General features: G+C 54.0%; 8 protein-coding genes across 8 annotated transcripts; 4 read left to right on the top strand and 4 right to left on the bottom strand.

Annotated features, from left to right (window-relative positions):
- Positions 1–1,811: 1,811 nt before the first annotated feature.
- C8A04DRAFT_39064 (carbohydrate esterase) lies at positions 1,812–2,876 on the bottom strand (the record flags this gene model as incomplete). Its single annotated transcript, XM_062784446.1, has 3 exons — positions 1,812–2,171; positions 2,252–2,430; positions 2,492–2,876. The coding sequence occupies 3 exons, from the start codon at positions 2,874–2,876 to the stop codon at positions 1,812–1,814; spliced, it is 924 nt and encodes a 307-aa protein (XP_062634819.1).
- A 3,560-nt stretch (positions 2,877–6,436) lies between these two features.
- C8A04DRAFT_30945 (uncharacterized protein) lies at positions 6,437–7,502 on the bottom strand (the record flags this gene model as incomplete). Its single annotated transcript, XM_062781579.1, has 2 exons — positions 6,437–6,872; positions 6,937–7,502. The coding sequence occupies 2 exons, from the start codon at positions 7,500–7,502 to the stop codon at positions 6,437–6,439; spliced, it is 1,002 nt and encodes a 333-aa protein (XP_062634818.1).
- A 778-nt stretch (positions 7,503–8,280) lies between these two features.
- On the top strand, positions 8,281–8,926 carry C8A04DRAFT_39062 (Isochorismatase-like protein; the record flags this gene model as incomplete). Its single annotated transcript, XM_062784445.1, has 2 exons — positions 8,281–8,572; positions 8,646–8,926. 2 exons carry the CDS (start codon positions 8,281–8,283, stop codon positions 8,924–8,926), a joined length of 573 nt encoding a protein of 190 aa, XP_062634817.1.
- Positions 8,927–10,008: 1,082 nt separating this feature from the next.
- C8A04DRAFT_14080 (uncharacterized protein) lies at positions 10,009–10,725 on the top strand (the record flags this gene model as incomplete). Its single annotated transcript, XM_062777956.1, has 2 exons — positions 10,009–10,260; positions 10,333–10,725. The coding sequence occupies 2 exons, from the start codon at positions 10,009–10,011 to the stop codon at positions 10,723–10,725; spliced, it is 645 nt and encodes a 214-aa protein (XP_062634816.1).
- Positions 10,726–11,292: 567 nt separating this feature from the next.
- C8A04DRAFT_14044 (A/G-specific adenine DNA glycosylase) lies at positions 11,293–13,119 on the top strand (the record flags this gene model as incomplete). The annotated part of the gene is made up of 1 exon (XM_062777944.1): positions 11,293–13,119. The coding sequence occupies one exon, from the start codon at positions 11,293–11,295 to the stop codon at positions 13,117–13,119; it is 1,827 nt and encodes a 608-aa protein (XP_062634815.1).
- Positions 13,120–13,236: 117 nt separating this feature from the next.
- On the bottom strand, positions 13,237–15,376 carry C8A04DRAFT_30941 (uncharacterized protein; the record flags this gene model as incomplete). The annotated part of the gene is made up of 3 exons (XM_062781578.1): positions 13,237–13,269; positions 13,370–14,927; positions 14,985–15,376. The coding sequence occupies 3 exons, from the start codon at positions 15,374–15,376 to the stop codon at positions 13,237–13,239; spliced, it is 1,983 nt and encodes a 660-aa protein (XP_062634814.1).
- Positions 15,377–15,900: 524 nt separating this feature from the next.
- Positions 15,901–17,192, bottom strand: C8A04DRAFT_39059 (mitochondrial biogenesis AIM24-domain-containing protein; the record flags this gene model as incomplete). Its single annotated transcript, XM_062784444.1, has 3 exons — positions 15,901–16,773; positions 16,836–16,954; positions 17,006–17,192. The coding sequence occupies 3 exons, from the start codon at positions 17,190–17,192 to the stop codon at positions 15,901–15,903; spliced, it is 1,179 nt and encodes a 392-aa protein (XP_062634813.1).
- Positions 17,193–17,618: 426 nt separating this feature from the next.
- On the top strand, positions 17,619–19,929 carry C8A04DRAFT_39058 (P-loop containing nucleoside triphosphate hydrolase protein; the record flags this gene model as incomplete). Its single annotated transcript, XM_062784443.1, has 2 exons — positions 17,619–17,829; positions 17,909–19,929. 2 exons carry the CDS (start codon positions 17,619–17,621, stop codon positions 19,927–19,929), a joined length of 2,232 nt encoding a protein of 743 aa, XP_062634812.1.
- Positions 19,930–20,141: the final 212 nt, after the last annotated feature.

Raw genomic sequence — 20,141 nt, 5'->3', positions numbered from 1 at the left:
ACCGGCAGCCGGAACATGGAAAAAAAATCGATAGTCAAGATCGGGAACGCATTTTTACAGCCTTCGCCATCCAGGAGCCCTTAAGGAGCTTCATATCACGATTCAGGTTGTAGCCCCAATGATTTTGCTAGCGAAAGAAAATTTGCTTTCGGTCAATGGAAAACAAAACGTTTCAAAAGTCTAAAAAAGATGGAAGGAGAGGAAACAAAAAGAGAAAGACCAGCCCACTGCAGCAATCCCTAGGAAACAGTGGGGCCAAAAACTCCCAAAAGGGAAAAGGCGCTGGTTCGAACATGGCATCGATCCAAATGTTGAACCTAAATTTAGCAAGTACAGTGGGAGTGGGGCTCTCATTCCCCTGCTGTGTCTCGTTTCCACAAACACCCACACCCCTTTGACAACCAAAACTTGGGGCTTGGTTGTCGACTGCGTTTGCGGATGGTTGCAACTATAATGAGGATTAATGGAGTGATTTCTGGTAAGAGAATTCCACCTAATTCCACTACAGCACCATTGTACCAGTGACCCCTTCGGCTCTGGGACAACCGAAAACAATCAACTAATTGCCAAGGAGAATCTGGGTCATGATTATTATGACTATATCAAGAAATTTACACCTCAACGCAGCTGTCAGAGTTATTCAACAATCACGATGCGGAGGTCAAGGTTGTGCGTATTGTCTGATCCTAGCCTAACCAGGTAATGTGTTCCTCCCTTGATGTTAACAATCGGATAGAGCATGTCTCTCGAAAACCCAAAGAAAACATAGCTAGACTTGTCGCCCCTTATAAAGAGGCCCCCAAAACCAACTCAAACGCAAAGAAAGGAGCCCAACCCAAGCACCCACCACAATGTAGTATTCCCAAACGCATCGACCAAATCACGGCAAAGTTCACAGGCCTGACGCCGTCTTACTTTGACCCAGTGATTTTCGCCCGGAAGCGCAGCAACTACTCCTGCTTTTGACCCATGACGTGGTTACCAATCCCCGCCGCTATAACCATCGCAGCCAATGCGGTGAATCTCATCTCCAACGTAGCCAGCCTCGCCTAAGTCGTCTCCCTGTCGGCCAAGCTTGGCACTACCTTGGAAGGCTATTCAGAGAATTATTGCGGCGACCTGGATTCCTCAGACGAGTCATTAGGGTATTTTTCCGGCAACGTGGATGGATGGTAGCTCGGGAAAAGGACTTGGGGGGGAGGACAAGGATTGTCTTAAGTTGTAGTTGTATGTACCATTGAAACTTGATACTCCGACTTTTGCGGTTCTGCTTAGTATGTTCCTGAACAACGGAAGAACAATAACAAGTATCCCTAAGGTGGTGGCTCGTCCTGGCCATCGAGACTATTCTTGTGAAGATGACAACTGAGAGGCTTTACAACCTGCACCTTCCCTCCCATCGCAGAACCCCCTATTTAACACCTCTTCCAGCTCCCACAGTCACCAGCTCCTCCCAATAGAGATTGAACCACCGGGTTTAGCTCCGCGGCATTGGGGGGAGGGCCGCGCCAACCCGTTGTAAATCGAAGTGACCTGGGTTCGAATCCTAGGTCAGCGAAGAACAATCTTTCACCGGAAAGATTTTCATAACCACCGACCGCTATCCTTCCGGATAGGGATAGGGTTCGATGGCGAGCTTTTTGCTTTCTTTTAATCAAAACCATTTCCTTTTTCGTCGTCTTTTCTTCTGCTATTTTTTCTCTCCCGGGCTGCGATATAATTAAGGAAGGTATGTTGCTTGATCCACCTTTGCGGGTGTAGATAACTACCCAGAATGAGACTATTTACATGACGCTCCGCTTTAATTGTTCCTACAGACATTGTGAGTACCACTGGTTCGACGCCTTGCACGATCCCTGGGAGCAGCAAGTCGGGCCCTGCCAACCCTGACCTCCGCATTGCCCATACAAAGCCGAACAGGTTCCGCCACCGCCGCCGTTGGTCGGCGTGGATCCGCCCGCCGTCGTAGTTGGGGTACCGGGGTTGCCGCCGTTGTTGCTGAGCTGGCTCTGGATAAACGCGAGAGCCTGCTGGCCGTACTTGCTGCCGTACTGCTGGTGCGAGTTGGCGTCGTTGCCTGTGCAGCAGTAGGGGTCGGTCGAATCGCAGTAGCTCTTCATCTTGGAGCCGGAGTTGGACGCGCAGACGTAGCCGCGAGGGCGGGGGGCAAACTTGAGAGGTTGTGTCAGTGAATGTTATCAAGTTCGCTAAGACCGAGGGATAAGGTGAGGTTTGGGATGCTTAAACTTACGCCCTGCGCGGAGCAGGTGCCCACGTTGTATGACAACCCGGCAACGAAGCGCGGAGAGCCCATCTCAATGACGGCCTTGATCTGGCCAAGCGCCGCAGCAGAGATGGGGGGAGTGGTGCTGGTAATCCCAGAGCCGCTGTCAGGGCCACCACAGACAGCGTTGTCCATGATTTGGCCACCTATGTTTCTGGATTAGACACGACATATTCGGCTTTACCAGGGTGAACGAATTGAGCTTACCCTGCGAGTAACCAACAAGGACAATCTGGGTATTCGGGCAGCGCTGGTTGAAGCTGTTGACGGCCGACGCAACAGCGTTGGTGCCCTGACGGGCGGAGTCACCATACTGGACGCCACCACACTGGGACTGGCCACCGCATGCCGGGTAGACGATGGCCTCAGCTGTGGCACCGGGGTAAGCACCTAGGACCAGGTTGACAACAACACCAGCCGTGCCATAGCCAGCCGGGGCCGTGGTCTCACGGGCGCCGAACACATGGATCTGAGGGCATTGGCGCTTGGCGAGGACTGCGGCATCTACGGCCTCCGCGTCGACGGGGGACCCGCTGACGAGGAGTGAGTGCGCCGCGAGAAGCAGCGAGGCGACCTTGGGAGTGGGCCACATGGTGTAGATGCGTTCGGGAGTCCGGGGTTAGTAGATCGTGGGGATAGGAGTTGTGAATGATGAGGAGACACCAGTAAAACAACAGAACGTCCCCGGGAATGTTAAATATCCATTCCAAAGGTATCCGAGCGGTCAAACACAAGGCAAGCAGTCATAGGCCAGGGAAGCGACCATCCAAGCCTCAGCTTCCCCACGCCCGGCTACGACCTTGAAGTCCTGCAGGGCTTTCGCCTGTTGCATTCCGCTCCTCCGCCTCGCCGGCGACAATCCACTAGCCGGGAGCTGAAGGGAAGGGAATTCTCCGAGACGCGTGGGAACCGTTGCGTGTGACCAAAAGATGCTGCCACATGTCCACGCTTCCGGTATTATGACCGTATCAACAACTGTGGCCCATAACGATCGCCGAGACGCTAAGCAATTAGTGTTGGGCCAATAACAGCTATTACAGTAGTATCGAGCTAACCGCTCGCTTGTTGAAGCTCCGAGCTCAAGTAAGGAAGATTCGGAGAAAAGGAGGGCTGAGGGTTCCGATCTTCATTCCACCAACCAAGCGATGCATTTCCCGGCGATTTGTTCTCGAACAGTCGCGACTGTGGGGGATGACCCGGAATTGGGAAACGTTTGTGTGGGGAAATGGAAGAGGCGCGTCTGCAAACACAATCAACGAACCCGAAATCATGGTTGCATTGGGGGGAGGATCTCGGGAGAGTGTCTTTCTGACTTCCCAACTGGTGAGTCGCCCCCTGAATCTGACCCTAGTACCCGGTTCATGCTTTCGATGCATCAACGCTAACCCGGAACGCGGCTCCACGGACAGAAAGGCTTCACATTGTTCGGAAAGGGCCGTGGCCAGAAGGGGTCCGTGGCAGGGAATTTAACCTTTAGCCTGAATCGGTTCCCGACTTCCATTTCTTATCGTCCCCTGGTGCAACCATGAACTACCATCGGGCATCGTGAACAAAACTCCGGCTATACCTTTTGCGGGCTCGGAGGTTCCGAACAATTGAGTTGGGTTGAACCATCTCTTTTTAACCACGTGAGGACGCAGTAAGTCTGAACGCAGCCAGCGTGAGATGAATACAGGCTTAGACCAATAAACAACCTGATGAGCAGGTGGCCCAACAATGCGCAGCAGAGCACTTCATAATTTTATTTTCAACATTCACAAGCAAAAGCTTCACGCCGGGAAATGACCTAACCTGTGACTTTCGTTGGGGTTCTCGACATGTCAACTTCAGACTAAATGAGCCGCGTCGAAAAGTTCCCTATGTGCCGGTGAGGTGGGTCGCCCGTTGTCACCAACTCGCAAAGCTCACATGCAAAATTTCTGGGACGAGATTGTATGGTATTTAGGTGGTGAACCTCATCCAAAGAATTGAGTTGGGGTTCTTCCCTCAGTATAAGCATTCATTCAGGTAACAAAGCCTTGCCTTTGAGAATAATTGCATCAAGTTGCTTCCAAATTTAATTACGGTAGAGCTGCGTAAAAATGCATCCGTATTTTTCAGTCAGCAATGAAAGGTTCGCCATACAGTACAACGACATCGTCCCATAGTTAATTATTACCACACGACGCACATTAAGTATCGGGACGGTCAAATCTTACCGAGTCACTAATTACCTATTCACGCAGGGCTTCTCGCCTCCAGCGGTTATTAACAGAGCAAACTTTTCTTTATTCCAAAGCTCCCAATTCCACCAACTTGATGCCTCCTTGAAACGTTAAAAAGAATATTTGAAGCTTACGGTGCCCTGAATTATATTCCACCCGTCGTTCGAACGCAGATCGGCTAGCCCGGGTCGGAGGATTCATCCTGAAATAGGTCTCTCCCTCACTGTTTTGGCCTACTGACCCGCGGCATTGGAAGCTGGAAACCGACTGAGAATCGCTTCTAGAGCCCTCAACACCCCTAGGAAATGGTTCTGGCTGCAGTCCCTGGCAGTATCGCCAGCAGTCTAACCACGTCGATTCATCCGAAGCATCAGGCTATGCTCGTGCCGTAATCGAATGACCCTTCGCAGTGCCTAGAGAATGGTGCGGGGGACATGGAGCATGGGGTGGGCGCTCTGGAGCCATTTCGAAGGGAAGGATATTGTTCACCTTGACTAGGCGTGCATGGCTGCGTGGTGGGTGAGGCGTGGAGGTAGTAGGGGGTAAACATAAGCTGACAGGGCACTGATGGCTTCTTGCGGTGGCCATCAGCCACTCAAGCACATACTTGTTGTCGAGTTTGTAAGTTTGATATGTGTCTGAGCGGCCGCTATGGACCATGTGCTTGGGGTTTGGTGTAGCCCGCTGCTTATCCCGCTGCTTAGCCCGCTGCCTCCGCCCTGATCACGCCGCCGAAGCGCCGAGGGGCTTCGGGTCTGTCGTTTGTTCTGGGACGGCGGCAGGGAAGCGTATATCGATGGCTTGAGGAGTAGCCTGGTTCTGAGGCCGCTGAACCACCGAGGCGTTGGTCAGTGAAGCGCTGAAGGGCGTTGGCTTCGGAGCTTGTTGTAGGATAGCGGCGGGGAAGGGTATATCGATGGCTTGAGTAGTAGCCCGCTGATCACGCCGCTGATCACGCCGCTGAAGCGCTGAGGAGTCTTGGGCCCGCGGCCTGGTGTGGGATAGCGGCGGGGAAGTATGTATCGCTGGTTCGAATAACCATGAGTGTGCATAAGCGTGTTGATGGCTGTGACGAAGGGCTTCTCTGAATGCCTCCTGTGGGTATGGATCTCTCGCTGTATCTCTGGAATGGGCTAGGAATCTTCTTCTAGGTTGTATGGGTGTAAGCCATTGGGTTTATATACTTGCATCTTGGGCTTCGCGACCCGATGAACAAGGTGGTAGCACGTTTCAATCTCAAAGGTGAGACTCCCTACATATCCCACCAGGGCCGAAAACGCTCACAGGACCCGGATCACTCAGCTAGTAGCGGGCCATAAACTCAAAGAAGACAGGTTTCCTTCCCATGTTAGTCCTCATGGCGACTCACCATAATGGGCGGTTGTCGCGGCTCTGAGCACTCCGTCCCAACATTAAAAAGAAACTCCTGACAACACCAACAAGGCACTCACGATAACACCAATGGAGTCGCGATAACAGAAACAAGGAACTCACGACAACAGCAACAAGGAACTGGCTAGGATGAAGTATGAATTGGCCCGAAAATGACCTGTTGTACGATGCCTTAAACTGCCCATTGAAGTACAAGGTCACACGAGCAACAACACGCGAAAGAAATTTCTTTAGGCACATGATAACACAGGCTCCGGCACTTAAAAGGGCCCAGTCGTAATACCACACCAGGCACCGGCCAAGAAGAGTTCCCAAGTCCCCACATCTCACCAATTTAGTGAGATTTAACCAACCCGGAGATTACTGAATATTCGGCCAGGGCGATGTCAAACAGTATCAGGTGCCTGTAGGACAGGCTATTAAGATCAGGAGCCGTCCCACGGTAGAAGTTACGGCCTTCGAAAGAACAGCAGCAGGGAATAATGGACTTCATAGTATTAAGAGGTTCAGCCTATTGCTACTGAATAGTATACAATGGAATTCTGCTACGGGAGCCCTAAAGGGAAGATTCAGTAGCCTGGATATCATCCAGGAACAGCCCCTTTGCCTTGTCCCACGCCCCATCGGGCAAGTGTCCAGGAATAGGAAGCCTGCCACCCTCCATGTTTCCAAACCCAGTGACCCGGAAGACAGCTTCTTTGATTCCCAGAATGCCAGACCGCATCACGAATTCCTCACCCTGACTAACGGCGTACTGCAAACGGTGAATCTCGGCCCATGTCTCGGCTGTCTTCTCCTCTTGCAACATCAGAGCCATCAAGCGGACCACCGTCTTGGGATAGAAGGCGGCCATCCCGTCAATGACACCCGCCGCGCCAAACGCAACGATGGGGCCAAGCTGGTTGCCAAACCCACTGTAGACTCGGAAGTTGTCGTGGTCGATTGCTGGATCGAGAGAAACTTGGATGTGGTGCGACACGTTCCCGTGGGACCTGAGTTTCGTTTGTCAGCCCAAAAAATATCCCAAAATTGTGGCGTGTTCGAACGAACACTTACATCTTGCAACCGACGATATTTGGGTGTTTTGCCAACACCCGGTATGTCTCCGGCAACACCTGAACGTTATTCGTCACGCCAGGATAGTTGTAGATCATGATCGGGATGGGGCTCTTGTCGGCAATTATCTGATACCATTTGACCAATCCCTCCTGTGACACCGCAGGGCCAAAATACCCCGGCGTCAACACCAATCCCCACTGTGCACCCGCCTCGGCATAGTCATGTAGCCACTCTAGAGTCTCCTCAATCTCGCCGTTCGTCAGGACACCAGCCATGACCGGGTAGTCGGGAAACCCGCCATCTTCCAGGCCCTTACGGACGGCGACCGTCAGGTCCTTGCGCTCGGTCCGCGAGAGGTGGACGGCCTCTCCGGTTGATCCGAGAAGGGTGAGGCCGGTGATGCCTGCGCGAGCGAGGAAAAGAGTGTGTTCGATTTGTGTCTTGGTGTCGACAGGCGCTTGTACAACTTTTTCTGAGGCGGCGGTAGATGCGGGGAGGAAGAATGTCGGGGACGGGACAAAGACACCCTTGGGTGGGACGAGGGGTAACTTCGGTGGGGCCATCTTGGAGAAGCTTGGTGTTGAAGGGATGTTGTTCAATTTCAAAAAGGATATCGCACTGTTAGGTTGGAGTCTGAGGTTAGATTGTGGCAAGAGGGTGAACTTTTGAGGGGAACGAAAGGGTATGAGATGAAATGAAGGACAGGATTCAAAAGTAAAGGTTAGAATTGGAGCTTGAGTTCCCGTCAGGAGTACAAGAACCGGGCGTTGCGGGGTGCCCCTTCTCGGGATATTAGCACCGAGCTTCGTCTTCGCTGCAGTAGCCACCGAGAACCCCACCTTGGTCCTGGGTGAAGGATGCTCATCCCGAAGCAAAGCCAAGTCCCCGCCATAGTGAAGACTCTTGCAAATTGTTGAGGAGCTTTGTTCAAACCTGATGGAAATGGGCCGTGTCAAAGGGATATTGAGAGTGCCAAGAATTGGCTCACACCTCGCTTGTTTTTAAGGTTTCGTTATTGACCTTTGGGGCCAATCAGGCCAGCCACCATTCGAGCCGCATCCCGCAAGCCACAGGCTCTGCGTGAAGCCATTCACGGCTGCCCCGCTTTTGCTGGCTGCCGTGTGTGAATCATCGCACAGTGACAGGATGACTTTAAGAGGTGAAATCAAGGTTTGCGACGACCCCTCCTCCCCTGATTTCGGGTCAGACGAACTCCGACTCAATTGGAGCGCAACATTCCAACAGATATCTTTGGACTTTATAATTCATTGACAAGCGCCTCTTCGGTTTCCTTGCCCAATTGCAAAATTTTCCCCAGATCTCCAGTCCGCTGATTTCAACATGGCAACCGCGCTTTTTGTCATTGACATCCAGAACGATCTGGCAACCGATCCAAACACCAAGATCCCCCACTCCGACCGGATTAAAACAGCCAGCGGCTGGATCCTATCTAGCGCGCGGGCGGCCTTAGAAAGCAACACTCCGGGTGGTAGCCGACCATCGCTTATCGTGTTCGTCCAGCATGAAGAATCGCCCGAAAGCGGGCCGCTAGTCCGAGGTAGCGAGCCATGGAAGTTGGTCTTTGAGCCACGTGCGGGAGTGGCGAAAGAGCGTTTGGTTGCAAAGTCAGCCCGTTAGTCTTTGTTTCCTAATCCCGAATACTGAACTTTGTGTGGGCGATACTCGATTACTTACCCCCTCTATAGGTAGCACCTTCGAGTCAAACCCCAATCTTGCCTCTGAGCTCCGGGCTGTTGGTGTGAAGGAGATCGTTGCCTTTGGGATCCAGAGTGAATGTTGTGTTGAATCTACTTGCAATAGCGCGCTTGAGGCTGGGTTCGGCGTCACGGTGTTGTCCGGCGCTCATTCGACCTACGACGACAGCGGCAAGTCCGCCGTGGATATTGAGCGGGAGGTTGAAGAACGGCTGAAGACCAAGGGAGCGAAGATTGTCCCCTGGGAGAATGCCATCGCCGGATGGGAGTAAGGTTCGAAGCTTGGGAACTTGGTGTCGATTGAATCCTTGATCTTTTCTTATTTTCGACGAAACCATCTTATCAATGCAATTAAGACCTGCAGCCAAATATCAAGTGTAGCACTCTCTACTCTCACTCCTGTTCAATGAACGCCCCCGAGAATATGTTCCCAGTCCGAAGCCAATTGCATTATTCTCGCATATTGAGCGCTCTGGTTCAGCGCAATCACAATTAAGTATAATCACAATTAAATACTGATTTAATTCTTATGATTGGAAGAAACATCAGTTCCTAGTCTTAGGGGAGGCGGGGGCTCGTATTGCTAAAAGCGCGGCGGGCTGTGTTTGACCACAAGTCCGAGGAAAGGGACCTTGGGGGAGGCCGATACCTGTTAATTAGGTAAACTGATTTTAGGTCCTTTGCGCCTCACCTGACGGGAGGGAATACCGAGGACGGTGGATTTGGTCCGGTAACCTCATTCAGTGTGGCTGTAAATGGGGCAGTGCGGTAATATTGGATGCCTTGGCAAATATGCCCATCCCTTTGGCGCAACCGAGGAATGCTCGGGGTGCCATACGGAGCTCCACGGGTGCCACAACCACTGAAGAAATGAAATGAATGGAGCACTCGGACTTGTCTAATACAGACGTCTGCACGTGCAGGAGCGAGACCGAAGGTTTGGTGACTTGTACCACAGTAATATAGTTTATACTACGGTAATCGTTCCCTGATCTCGGATTGAGCCGAATCAGATCGCCGCCTTCTCCCGCACATGTTGTTTTCTATCCAGCTTCTTTTTCTAGGCTTCATCTTACCATGGTATCTTCCTCTATTTTTGCCGTGGTCTTGGGGCGTAGGATAGCCAGGAGTGACTCCTCCCCGATCAAGGCATTCCTCCTAAATTGCAAATCCTTCAAAAACCTAGCCCGCCTTGGCGTTCGCACAAGTTCCTCTAGCGCCAGAGAATCTCGTGAAATGTAACTTGTTATAAGAATGTCTTGATGAGCATCCCACTTTCTAGGGATCGTGCTATTTTCCCTCAATCTCATTCAACCTTCACACCGCAGATCCCTCTATTCCTTGCACAGCAATGATGCGTTCTTTCACTGTTGCGGTTGCGGCCGCCAGCGTTGCGGCCGGCCTTACTATCCATGCCACAAATACGACGGCTTCTGGAAACCATGCGAACTTTTTCCTCGACGATTCCATCGATGGCCAAGGCATGTACGCCGCGTCCGTGATTGAGGCTTGCAATCCGCTGGAGACCGTCTACGCAATTCAGTGTACCGGTGTCGCAGACGACGACTATTATGTCGACTCCCGGACGTGTGGTTCCGACGCTCCGGTTCGTACCCGTTTGACGAGAGGGGCAGCAGATCTACGAAATAATGCCCATGGCTAACACGTCCCGTCCTAGACCCTCACCGTCACGGCCGGACCCTCAACGTATTTTGCCGAGTACTCCATCGCCACTCGGGTGGCAGGCGAGGATGGGGTAGGTACCGTCGCTGAAAGCTGCAAGGTGATCGGCACTACCAAAGCCGACTGCACTGTGTCTCTGAGTGTTTCAATTGCCGGTACCTCAACGACAATCGTCGACAGTGCGATCTACACGGGCACCGATTTCCATGTGCATCAAGTCTCGATTACGGGTGGTGCTGAGAAGACGAAGAAGGTCAACCCGACCGGCGTCTGCGAAGCGCGGCAAAACGGCCCGGGGCCGAACGCTGGCACTGCGATGTCACCAAATGTGGTGAGGGTTTGGGGTGCGGTTTTAGTCGTCGGGCTGTTGGGGGTTGCTGCTTTGTGAGATGGCGCAGGGTTGTTGGCGGGCATCGTGATTTTTTTCTAGGAACGTTCCAGCATGATTATGAAAATTGAGCTACGAGATTATTGAATATGATATTTCCAGGGGGTTGCAATACTGTTGATATAGATTAGACATGAATTTCGAGCTGGCCAATCGGTCAACAGCTTAATAATATGAACCCTAGGTACTAATATCGCGGGTTCGTCAATGACTGCGCTTCATGTTGAACGGGCCGTGTTTTCAAGGTTTATTCAGTGAACAGGAAAGGCTGAGCCCTTGAATACAGGCATAATCAAGTTAGAATTAGGATTAGGAATAAGATGAAGCGTCACCCGAAATTGAACGTCAGCTGCGCTTTCGAGGGAGGGTATACTTCGTAACGTTAACGCTGTGGCATCCGGCGAACGTACCTGGGTATCTACATGAGAGGGTTAGGGTTACCTGATCGACCGGGGGGTATCCGAAATGAGTGCCCAGCATAAACCAAGGAAACCGGACCAACGGTTCGCGAAGACGAACCTGACATCGAAACGAGCCCTAGCAAAAAAAAAAAAACAAAGTTGAACAATGGCAACCCGCAAAAGCGCGCGCATTGCGCTCAGGTCATCCATAACCTATCAGGACGGCTCAACTGAGCAGCAGGATGAGCTCGGCTCCGATCCATGGAGTACGCCCTCACGCGAGATGAGCGACGACACCGCCGACGATGAGACGCGCCCAACCAAACTGCGGAAAACGGCCACCACATCGGCAAAGTCAAAGTCTACGCCAGCATCGCGACCGCGCCAAATCCCCCCAACTACCACGGCACCGCTCCCGAAAGAACATCTCGCAGCCCCATTTCGCAACCATCCCCAATCTTATCATCAAGACCCACTCATTCACCCAACTCTCCTCACCTCCCGCACAACTCGCGACGCCCTCCTCACCTGGTTCACATCCGCCCTCTCCAACCGCTCCATGCCCTGGCGGAAGCCATTTCTCCCCGCGCCTTCGACATCAAAGGTCTCTGCGTCCTTTCGTACCGCCCTTGCCAAACGCGCCTACGAGGTCTGGATTTCAGAAGTCATGCTCCAACAGACCCGCGTGGCAACCGTCGTCGACTACTGGACGCGTTGGATGGCGCGGTGGCCTACTATTCAGGATTTAGCCCAAGCGACTGAAGAGGAAGTATTGGCGCAGTGGCGGGGCTTGGGGTACTATGCGCGGGCGAGGCGGGTATGGGAGGCCGCGCGGTGGGTCTGTAAGCAGGACGAAGAAGGTGACGGAGAGGGGCTGATGCCTTGTGATGTCGAAGGACTGATGCGTGTGCCTGGAGTTGGGCGGTACACGGCGGGCGCGATTGCAGCGATCGTGTTCGGGGTGGCTGCCCCCATGGTGGATGGGAATGTGTTGAGGGTGCTGAGTCGGCAGTTGGGCGTGCTTGGGGACGTGAAGGGCGACAAAAAGGTGATCCAGTTGATCTGGGATGTGGCGGATCAGTTGGCGAAGAATGTTGCGGCGGATGGCGGTGATGAGGAAGCGAGCGATCGACCGGGACGCTGGGGGCAAGCGTTGATGGAATTGGGGAGTACCGTTTGCACCCCCAAGCCAAATTGCGCGGCGTGTCCAATCACTGAAACATGTCGTGCATATGCGGAAGGGTTGGCTCTGGCCGAGAAACGCCCACTGGCTGGCATGGTGGGCGATATTGAGGATCTTTGTACCCTCTGTGCTCCGCTCGAAGAAGCGGCAGAGGAGGCAGACGCCGCAGCTGTGGAAGAGCCAAGAACTACTCGAGGCGATTCCAAACTATCTCGATTCTTCGCACCGACAGGCTCCGCAAAAGAAACCGGGCCCGAACCTTCTAAGCCGGACCCTCAGACACTGGGCATCATCGTCAACCACGCTCGGAAGTTCCCTCTCAAGAAGCCTAAGAAGGAGATTCGGGAGGAAGAGACGGTAGTTTGTGCTATTCGCCGCCCTTCTGACGGGCAGTATCTCATCCAACGAAGACCGGCTAAGGGCCTGTTGGCTAACCTCTGGGAACTCCCCAGCCTAGTATTGCCGGCATCCAACGACAGTATTCTCAGGGCGCGGAGAGTGAAGGCTCAGAGGTTTTTCATGGATCACTTGGTGGTGTCGAACCGGGGGGACAATGTTCCGAGCACCTGGGAGTATCTGGGAGAGATTGACAGTGTGCCATGGTTGTTTTCTCATCTCAAACTCACGATGCATATCCATGCTTTCGAGATAGAAAATGAGGTCACAGTGTTGGACGCGCAAAAACGATGGGCGAATCCTGACGAGATCGATGCAGAGTCCATGGGCACAGGCATGAGGAAGTGTTGGGCACTCGTAAAAAAATATTACGAAGGGGAGGCAAAGAAGGCAACAAGCACTGCCATCAGCTAATTCTATACACACCCGGCAAACTTAAATATCCTTTCGGCGGCGCCTTATCGTGGTCCTGCCCGACATTACGCCTGTGAACAACTACACCACTCCAGTTGGCCACCGCCTTCTCCACGCCTACGCGGGACAGCGCATGAGGACATGTCCGCACTAGCTCGTGGTGTTCGGGGTGTCCCTTCTTTTGTCGCAATAGTAAGGCTAAGCCTGGGTACACTTCAACGAGGACCTCGTCTCGATCGAGTTGCCTAACATTTTCTATGCGGGCCCTCGACTCGTCGTCAATGTGCCCGTCCCGCGTGAAGAAACCACGGACAACTCTTGGCCGCGTGATGGAGAACACAAGTCGGCCGTCTTTGTCGGGGGTGAATTCCAACGTCTCCTGCTTCTCGTCGAGTACTTGGGAATAGACTGATGGGTCAACCTTGGATAGGGCACGGTCGTTTGGCCACGGCACGCTCCAGTCGGCTGCCCAGGATGGCAGGTTCTCGATTTTTGGAGGAGATTTGTTCAAAGCGAAGAAAAAGCCTGGGCCGTACTGTTGGATGAGATGAGCCGAAAGTGAGCCAAAGACATCAGCTACCGATTTGTTGTAATCGATTGTCAGGCCTGTGTAAGGATCTCGGGACTCGTTGTTGTTTATCCGTCGTGCAATGTTGAGCGCAGCAAAAGCTTTGTCCCTCGGATCGATGTACTTGAGCTCTCGCGTTCCGATAAGAATGTTCAGCAATGAAAGCCTTTCCGAGTTCTTCCGCACCATCTGGCCCCCAAGCCACCTGCATATCCTCTCAAAATCGCATCCCTGTGCGCGTTCTGTTCGACCGGCCAGTTGTGAAAGATAGATCAGACGCTCGGCCGAGATCGACTTGTCGCCGTAAGCGATCCGAATTCGAGATAGCTCTGGTAGCGCCATGTCATGGAGTGACCAAAGTTGTTGGAACCAGTCCCGACGAAAGAACGCCCGTATCGTACCAGAAACGTCCTTCGGGGCCGCAGCCGGACGAATTGGGGTCAGCCCCAAGACCGCGACCCGATACTCTTCCTGCACCAGCTTCCAAAGCTTCCTCACCTTCTCTCCCCATTTCATCCATACCACTTCAACATCAGCAATGATCTGATCCACCCTCTCCTGTCTTTTGTGACCCACGGCCCATCTAGCCCACCCCGTTACCCCCCACTCCTGCGAAGCTGTCACCTGCCCCAGCAAGTTCTTCCCTCGTAAATCCAACCCACCCAACGGGGACGACACCTCATCTTCACCAAGACCATTGACCCACTCAAACAATTGGGCCACATCATCTCCATCTTCCCCAGCTACCCCACGATCCTGGCCAGTCGAGACAATGACCTCACGCGCCCCGCAAAATATGGAATCTCGCACGCCCACCTGCTGGGACTTTTCCGCGAGATTGGCACCGTTGATACACACCGTATCAACCCAAATCGTTCGTGGCGTGGTGGTGTGTCGGAGCTGCCGTAGGGCGGTAGCGAGGGTGTGTGGAAGGGTGAGGGTGTGCCATGATGTTGAGGCCTTACTGTCCGTGTCGTCGCGGGGTTGCGACGCTTCTGGTCGCCGGGAATCTGAGACGAAGAGGGTAGGTGTATTGTTGTGGGGGTTGGTGGTCGGGTTGGAGATTGGGAGGTCGGGGCAATAGGACAGGGCGTCGTATGGGGGGTGAGAAGAAAGGGAGGCTGTCAGTAATGCCCCGCAGAGAGGTGAGTTGAAGGATCCTGGGTAGAGGGTTAAGAGACGGATCGGAGTGTCGTGCCTCGTAGTTGGTGGGAGAGGTGTGAAGGTGTATGGTTCAAGTCTACATTCGCGTCAGTCACTGCAAGAAAACTTTACGAAATAGAGCTGGGAATCTTACCCCTCAACAGATGGCCCATGAGCAACCAAGTCGTCCCCATCCTCCGGTCGGGTGTTCTGAAGTTGTGTTTCACCAAAATACTCATACGCCCGCGCCAAACTCTCCCAAAATGCACGCAGCTGGTGTAAAAACACAAACGGAATCAACACCAACTGCGCCACAACCATCCCACACAACACGATGACCGCTACCCATGGCACACCGACAGTAAGACCGAACCTGCGGCCTATCGTCTTGACAGCATCTGCCGGCCGAGCGCCGTCACGGATACCGCGCGAAACACCGGTGCACACGATCCAGACCCACGCGAGGGGCGTTAGGGGGATCAGCGCGACGGTGAGAATGATGAGCGGGGCTGCGATGGGGATGGGGACGAGGTAGAGCCCGGCCATCGTGATAGAAAGGGCACAGGTCTTGTTTAGGAGTGTTTTGTTTCCGGGGCCGGTATTTGCCACATGTTGTTGGAGAGAAGATGTCGAGAACGAGCGCACATGATGCGCACGTGAGGTTGAAGATGAGATGAGATGAGAGTCGAGATGAAATTACTATTTCGGGAAGACCCGTGGCTGAGGCGGTTCATTGGGGGAACTGAAAACGGCCGATCCTCAGAATTGAGAATGGCCGTGTACCCAAGTCACGGATTTCCTTCAGTGACGTTGTCTCAATAGGCCGTTTCTCGAGGTGTCGCATTTCAACGCATCAGTTAGTTGCTGTGTTGAGGTCAAGATGCTGCCCTGGCTCCCTGGCGTCCCCAAAGCAGCCGAGGTTCGTGGGTTGGTAAGGAGTGGGGCATTTCCAGCTGCCGACTCCTGAAACTAGAGTCCACAACAAAAGGAGATCCATGCACTGCGTGGATGTCTTGCTTTACATCGTATCGTTACATGATTGATACACACGGCGGTATCTAAATCTAATATTACCGGACAAAGTCGTTCAAGTTCTTCGCATCCTCGAAGCTGACTTTTCCATCCTTGCTCACATTGGCAACGTGGAGCGCGGCCACTTTCTCTTCCGGCCGCTTGTCCTCCTTGACCTTTGGTTCGCTCGCGAGCTGCACCGCCTTGGGCACAACACCGGCCTCACTGTCCGCGATCTCATTGACATCCTCCCTGCTCAACACATCACTAACCCTAACCCCACGCGTTGACATCAATAGTGTCATGGGGCCCTTAAACTGCAGGAACAACCGGTCACCCCAGATCGTCCTCCTTGCTGTCGTACGCAACCCGTAGAACAACCGCGCAAGGGCTTTGAACGTCTCTGTATCCCTCATGGCGTTCCAGAACGTCGAGACACGTTCCGGAGCCAACCGGCCAGCCGCATTGGTAATCGAGGCGGGGACAGCGGGAACCTGGAGGGTAAGGCGTGTGCTCTTGAACCGGAATGGTAACGGAGGGTTGCGAGTGACTGGATAAGCCACGACGTGTGAGGGATGTAACACAATCTCCTCACCTTCCGCGAGAGTGAGTTCGTGAATCTGGCCTGGTGAAGAGAGTGCTGCCAGCCCGCGGCCGGTCAAATGTGTGTTGCCCCAATGGGCTACCGAGAGGCCGTGGTGGATGCGCGGGGATGGGGTCAGGGTATGGCCAGTCCATGCGAGGAGGGCATTTCGTTGAGAGACGATCCAATCGATGGTGCCGTCAAGGCGAAGGACGGAGAATGTGGTATTCGGGGATTTCGTAGCTATGATCGCGGTGATTGGTGTTGTTGAGGAGATGCGTTGGTAAAGGAATGGAACGCCGAGGGGGGCTCGTTGAAGCGGAGAGAGAAGTGAAAGCGTGGATTGTACCTGTCAATCGTAAATGTCAGTAGTAGTACGTTGCGGGAGGCTGGCCAGGTAGTTCGCCGTACGTTTTCCACCTTGCCGACGACAGACACCAGCGTCCCCCTCCTTGTGTAGAGCCGCTGTGACGCCGACAGGTTGACGGAGAGTAACGAGTATGGAGAACCGAGGACTTCGAACCGAGCATCTACTCACAGTTAGCGACGTACGAGGAGACAATATTAGAGAAGTTCCGCACCCGAAGAGTCCCTGTGTGCCCCGGGGTAAGCTCCAAATGCATCGGTCCCGGGTCTTGAATCTGTGGTGGGGGATGCGCTGATTTGGATGGCCCGACATTGCCAGCAGACAAAGCCCGGTCGCTTCGCCGCCCCGGTAATGGCAGCCGTGAGCCGAAGCTGCCGGACTAGAGGCGTATGTGGTCGCATGTTGGCGCAGCCACGGGCGACGGTGCGTCGTCGATTGCGCAGACGTCAAATCCGGACGTTATGCTGGCTGTTGGGTCCTGATTCCCGGCTTCAGCCAAAAAATTCCATGGATGCCGCGATGGAATCGGCCTTGGCGGGCTAGCGGGGAGCCGCCGGGGAGAAGCACAGACCATTTGAAGCTTGTTGTCTCAGACCCACCACAAATGGAATTGGGGACCCACAGTTGCCTTGGTGATCATTTCGGGGCGCTAGCCGAGCCAAACACGCTGAGCTCTGCGTTGGCAAGGATGAGCTTCTGTGGTTTTGCAGCACAATCCCGCCGTTGCACCACAACGCTACCCGCCCAATTGGGTTTTCAATTCCATTCCATTCTCTCTCACGTCGTTTGCTATTCTTTTGCTTTCCTTTCATGCCCATTCCCGAGTCATGTCGGTCCGTGTCGTCGCTAGAATCCGTCCCTTGCTTGAGAAAGAGCTAGACAAAGATGTGATCGTGACCGCCGACCGCGTCGAGGATGCGAAGCCCCTAACCCTCGTCAAGATCCCGAGTCCAAAGAACGGAGCTGAAGAGTTCTCGTTCGCGTTCAACAGTGTCTATGAGCAGACCACCTCTCAAGAGGAGCTGTTCACTGCAGAGGGTAATTGCCCCCGGGCCCGCCGATTCACAGGAACAAACAAAGCAAGACCGCCGACGAAGGAGTTGCTAACCCCCAACAGTGGCCCCTCACCTGAAGGCGTTATTCCAGGGCTTCGATGTAACAATCTTTGCCTATGGCGTCACGGGTACCGGGAAGACGCACACGATGCGAGGCGGGCTGCGACTTGCTGACCGGGGTGTGATCCCGAGACTGCTGAGCAACGTTTTCCGGCGCGGAAAGAAGATTATCAAGGATACCAATGGCGAGACGACAGTGGCAGTCGCGCTCTCGTACTACGAAATCTACAACGACAAGGTATTCGACCTACTCGAACCGCCCGAGAAACGTACCGCAACCGGCCTCCGACTGTGCGAGAAGGACGGCAAGACCCTGGTCGTCGGGCTGTCCGAGCGGTCTTGCGACGACCTCAAGGATTTCGAGAGACTGTACATCGAAGCGAACAACAACCGTGTGACCGCTGCAACCAAGCTCAACGCTCACAGCAGCCGCAGCCACGCCATCTTGCGGGTCAAGGTGACGCAAACGACGGGGAACATGGTGAAGGAGAGCACTGCTTCAGCCATTGACTTGGCTGGATCGGAGGACAACCGAAGGACGGACAATGGCAAAGAGAGATTGATCGAGTCGGCGGCCATCAACAAGAGCCTGTTTGTCCTGAGTCAGTGCATCGACGCCATCTCGCGCGGCGATAAGCGGATTCCGTACCGAGAGTCCAAGATGACGCGTATTCTTTCGCTGGGACAAAACCAGGGCATCACCATCATGATCCTGAACCTCGCCCCGTTGCGTAGCTACCATCTCGACACGCTCAGCAGCTTGAATGTCAGCTCCAGGGCGAAGCGGATCGAGGTGCGAGAGATTGAGAACGAGATCGTGTATAAGCAGGCTCCGCGCACCAACTCGGGCCTTAGCGGTTCGAACATTCCACGCCAGCCGCTTCGGCCTCTAAACAATGCCCACAATATTCATTCGGGTGCTGCGGCTGCCAAAGCCGCTGAGAAGGCTGAAAAGGCTGACAAGCCGGTCAAGGCCTTCGCGGTGTTTCCTGACAAGAAGCCCGCGCCTGCTATCCGATCCATAGTTGCCCCTTCTGCCAACACCTCGCTGCCTCGGCAGCCTCTCCAGGTTAAGCGGCCATCGGAAGTGGGTGATTCTCTTCCACGGCCCTCCAAATTGGCGCGGCCAACCGGACTGACCGGTATTCGCCCGCCACAACCGGCCTCGCCCTCGCCAAAGCAGATCTCCATGACCGCAGACCAGATTGAGGCTATGGTTGAAAAGAAGGTCGCAGAGATCCTTGCGTCAAGGGCCGCTACCGAAGCAGCCGCGGCTCCCCCGTCTCAACCGACATCAGGTTCGGAACCTGCCACTTCGACCGCAGCTCAGCACGAGATCAGTGAAGAAGTCCAGCGTCGACTCGAGGCCCTGGAGCGCCGCATCGAAAAGGAATCCCGGTCTGACAGCGGGCGTTCAGAAGGACTGCGACTCCTTCTGCAAGCTCGCCAGGCCAAGGAACACGGCGATGACGAGGGTGCCTTGAAGCTCTATGAAGAGGCCTTGGTTTATTTCCCTGGCCAGGCCAAATTACTCGGCAAGATCGAGCGGCTACGCGTGAAGCTTGGGTTGGCAGAGGCCGACCTTAATCAACCCGAAATGAAGGATTGCAAAGAAGGAAAACGGTCCGTTAGGGCCAGTGGGACGGACGAAGATGACGAGTACCAGGAAGGGACCGAAGCCGATATCGACGACGACGAGAACGTCTGTGGACGCAGCCCAGTCCGCGGGAAAGGATCGAAAAAACGCCCAGTGAAGGTTTGGCCCGTTTTAGAAGAGGCAGAACTCGATGAAACTGCCTTGCTGGCGGTCAAGCAGCTCCTGGAGATTGTCAACTCTCGTGATCTGTCGCTCATCAAGGGCTTACACGGGTTTGGGGCCAAAAAGGCACAGGACTTGGTCGACTCGCTCGCCTCGAGGGGTGACGAGGTTGAATCTCTCGCGCAGCTGCGGATGCTGCCGGGGATGGGAGGACGAACGGTGGAAAGAGCATATCAAGGGTTGGTTCCGACGGTGTCGGTGTGAGTTGGCGGAGGATTTCCCCCTTTCCCTTTGGCCCTTTCTTTCGGTCTTGCATTCGTCGTCGGCGTCATTTTTCGTCTTGGGCTTCGTGCATACCTACCCCTTGGTAGGCGCCTCCTTTTGGTCCGTCGTTTGCGGCGCATCGCTTTCTCCCTGCATCGGTTCAGCTCAATGGAGTCTGCGCCTTGGTTTGTTGTCATCTTTTTTTATTTGGC

This window comes from Dichotomopilus funicola, assembly GCF_033296635.1.
Source record: "Dichotomopilus funicola strain CBS 141.50 unplaced genomic scaffold C8A04scaffold_58, whole genome shotgun sequence".
NCBI classification, from domain to species: Eukaryota; Fungi; Ascomycota; class Sordariomycetes; order Sordariales; family Chaetomiaceae; genus Dichotomopilus; species Dichotomopilus funicola.
The sequence above is the reverse complement of the archived record's forward strand: the minus strand, read 5'-3'. Positions and strand labels throughout refer to the sequence as shown.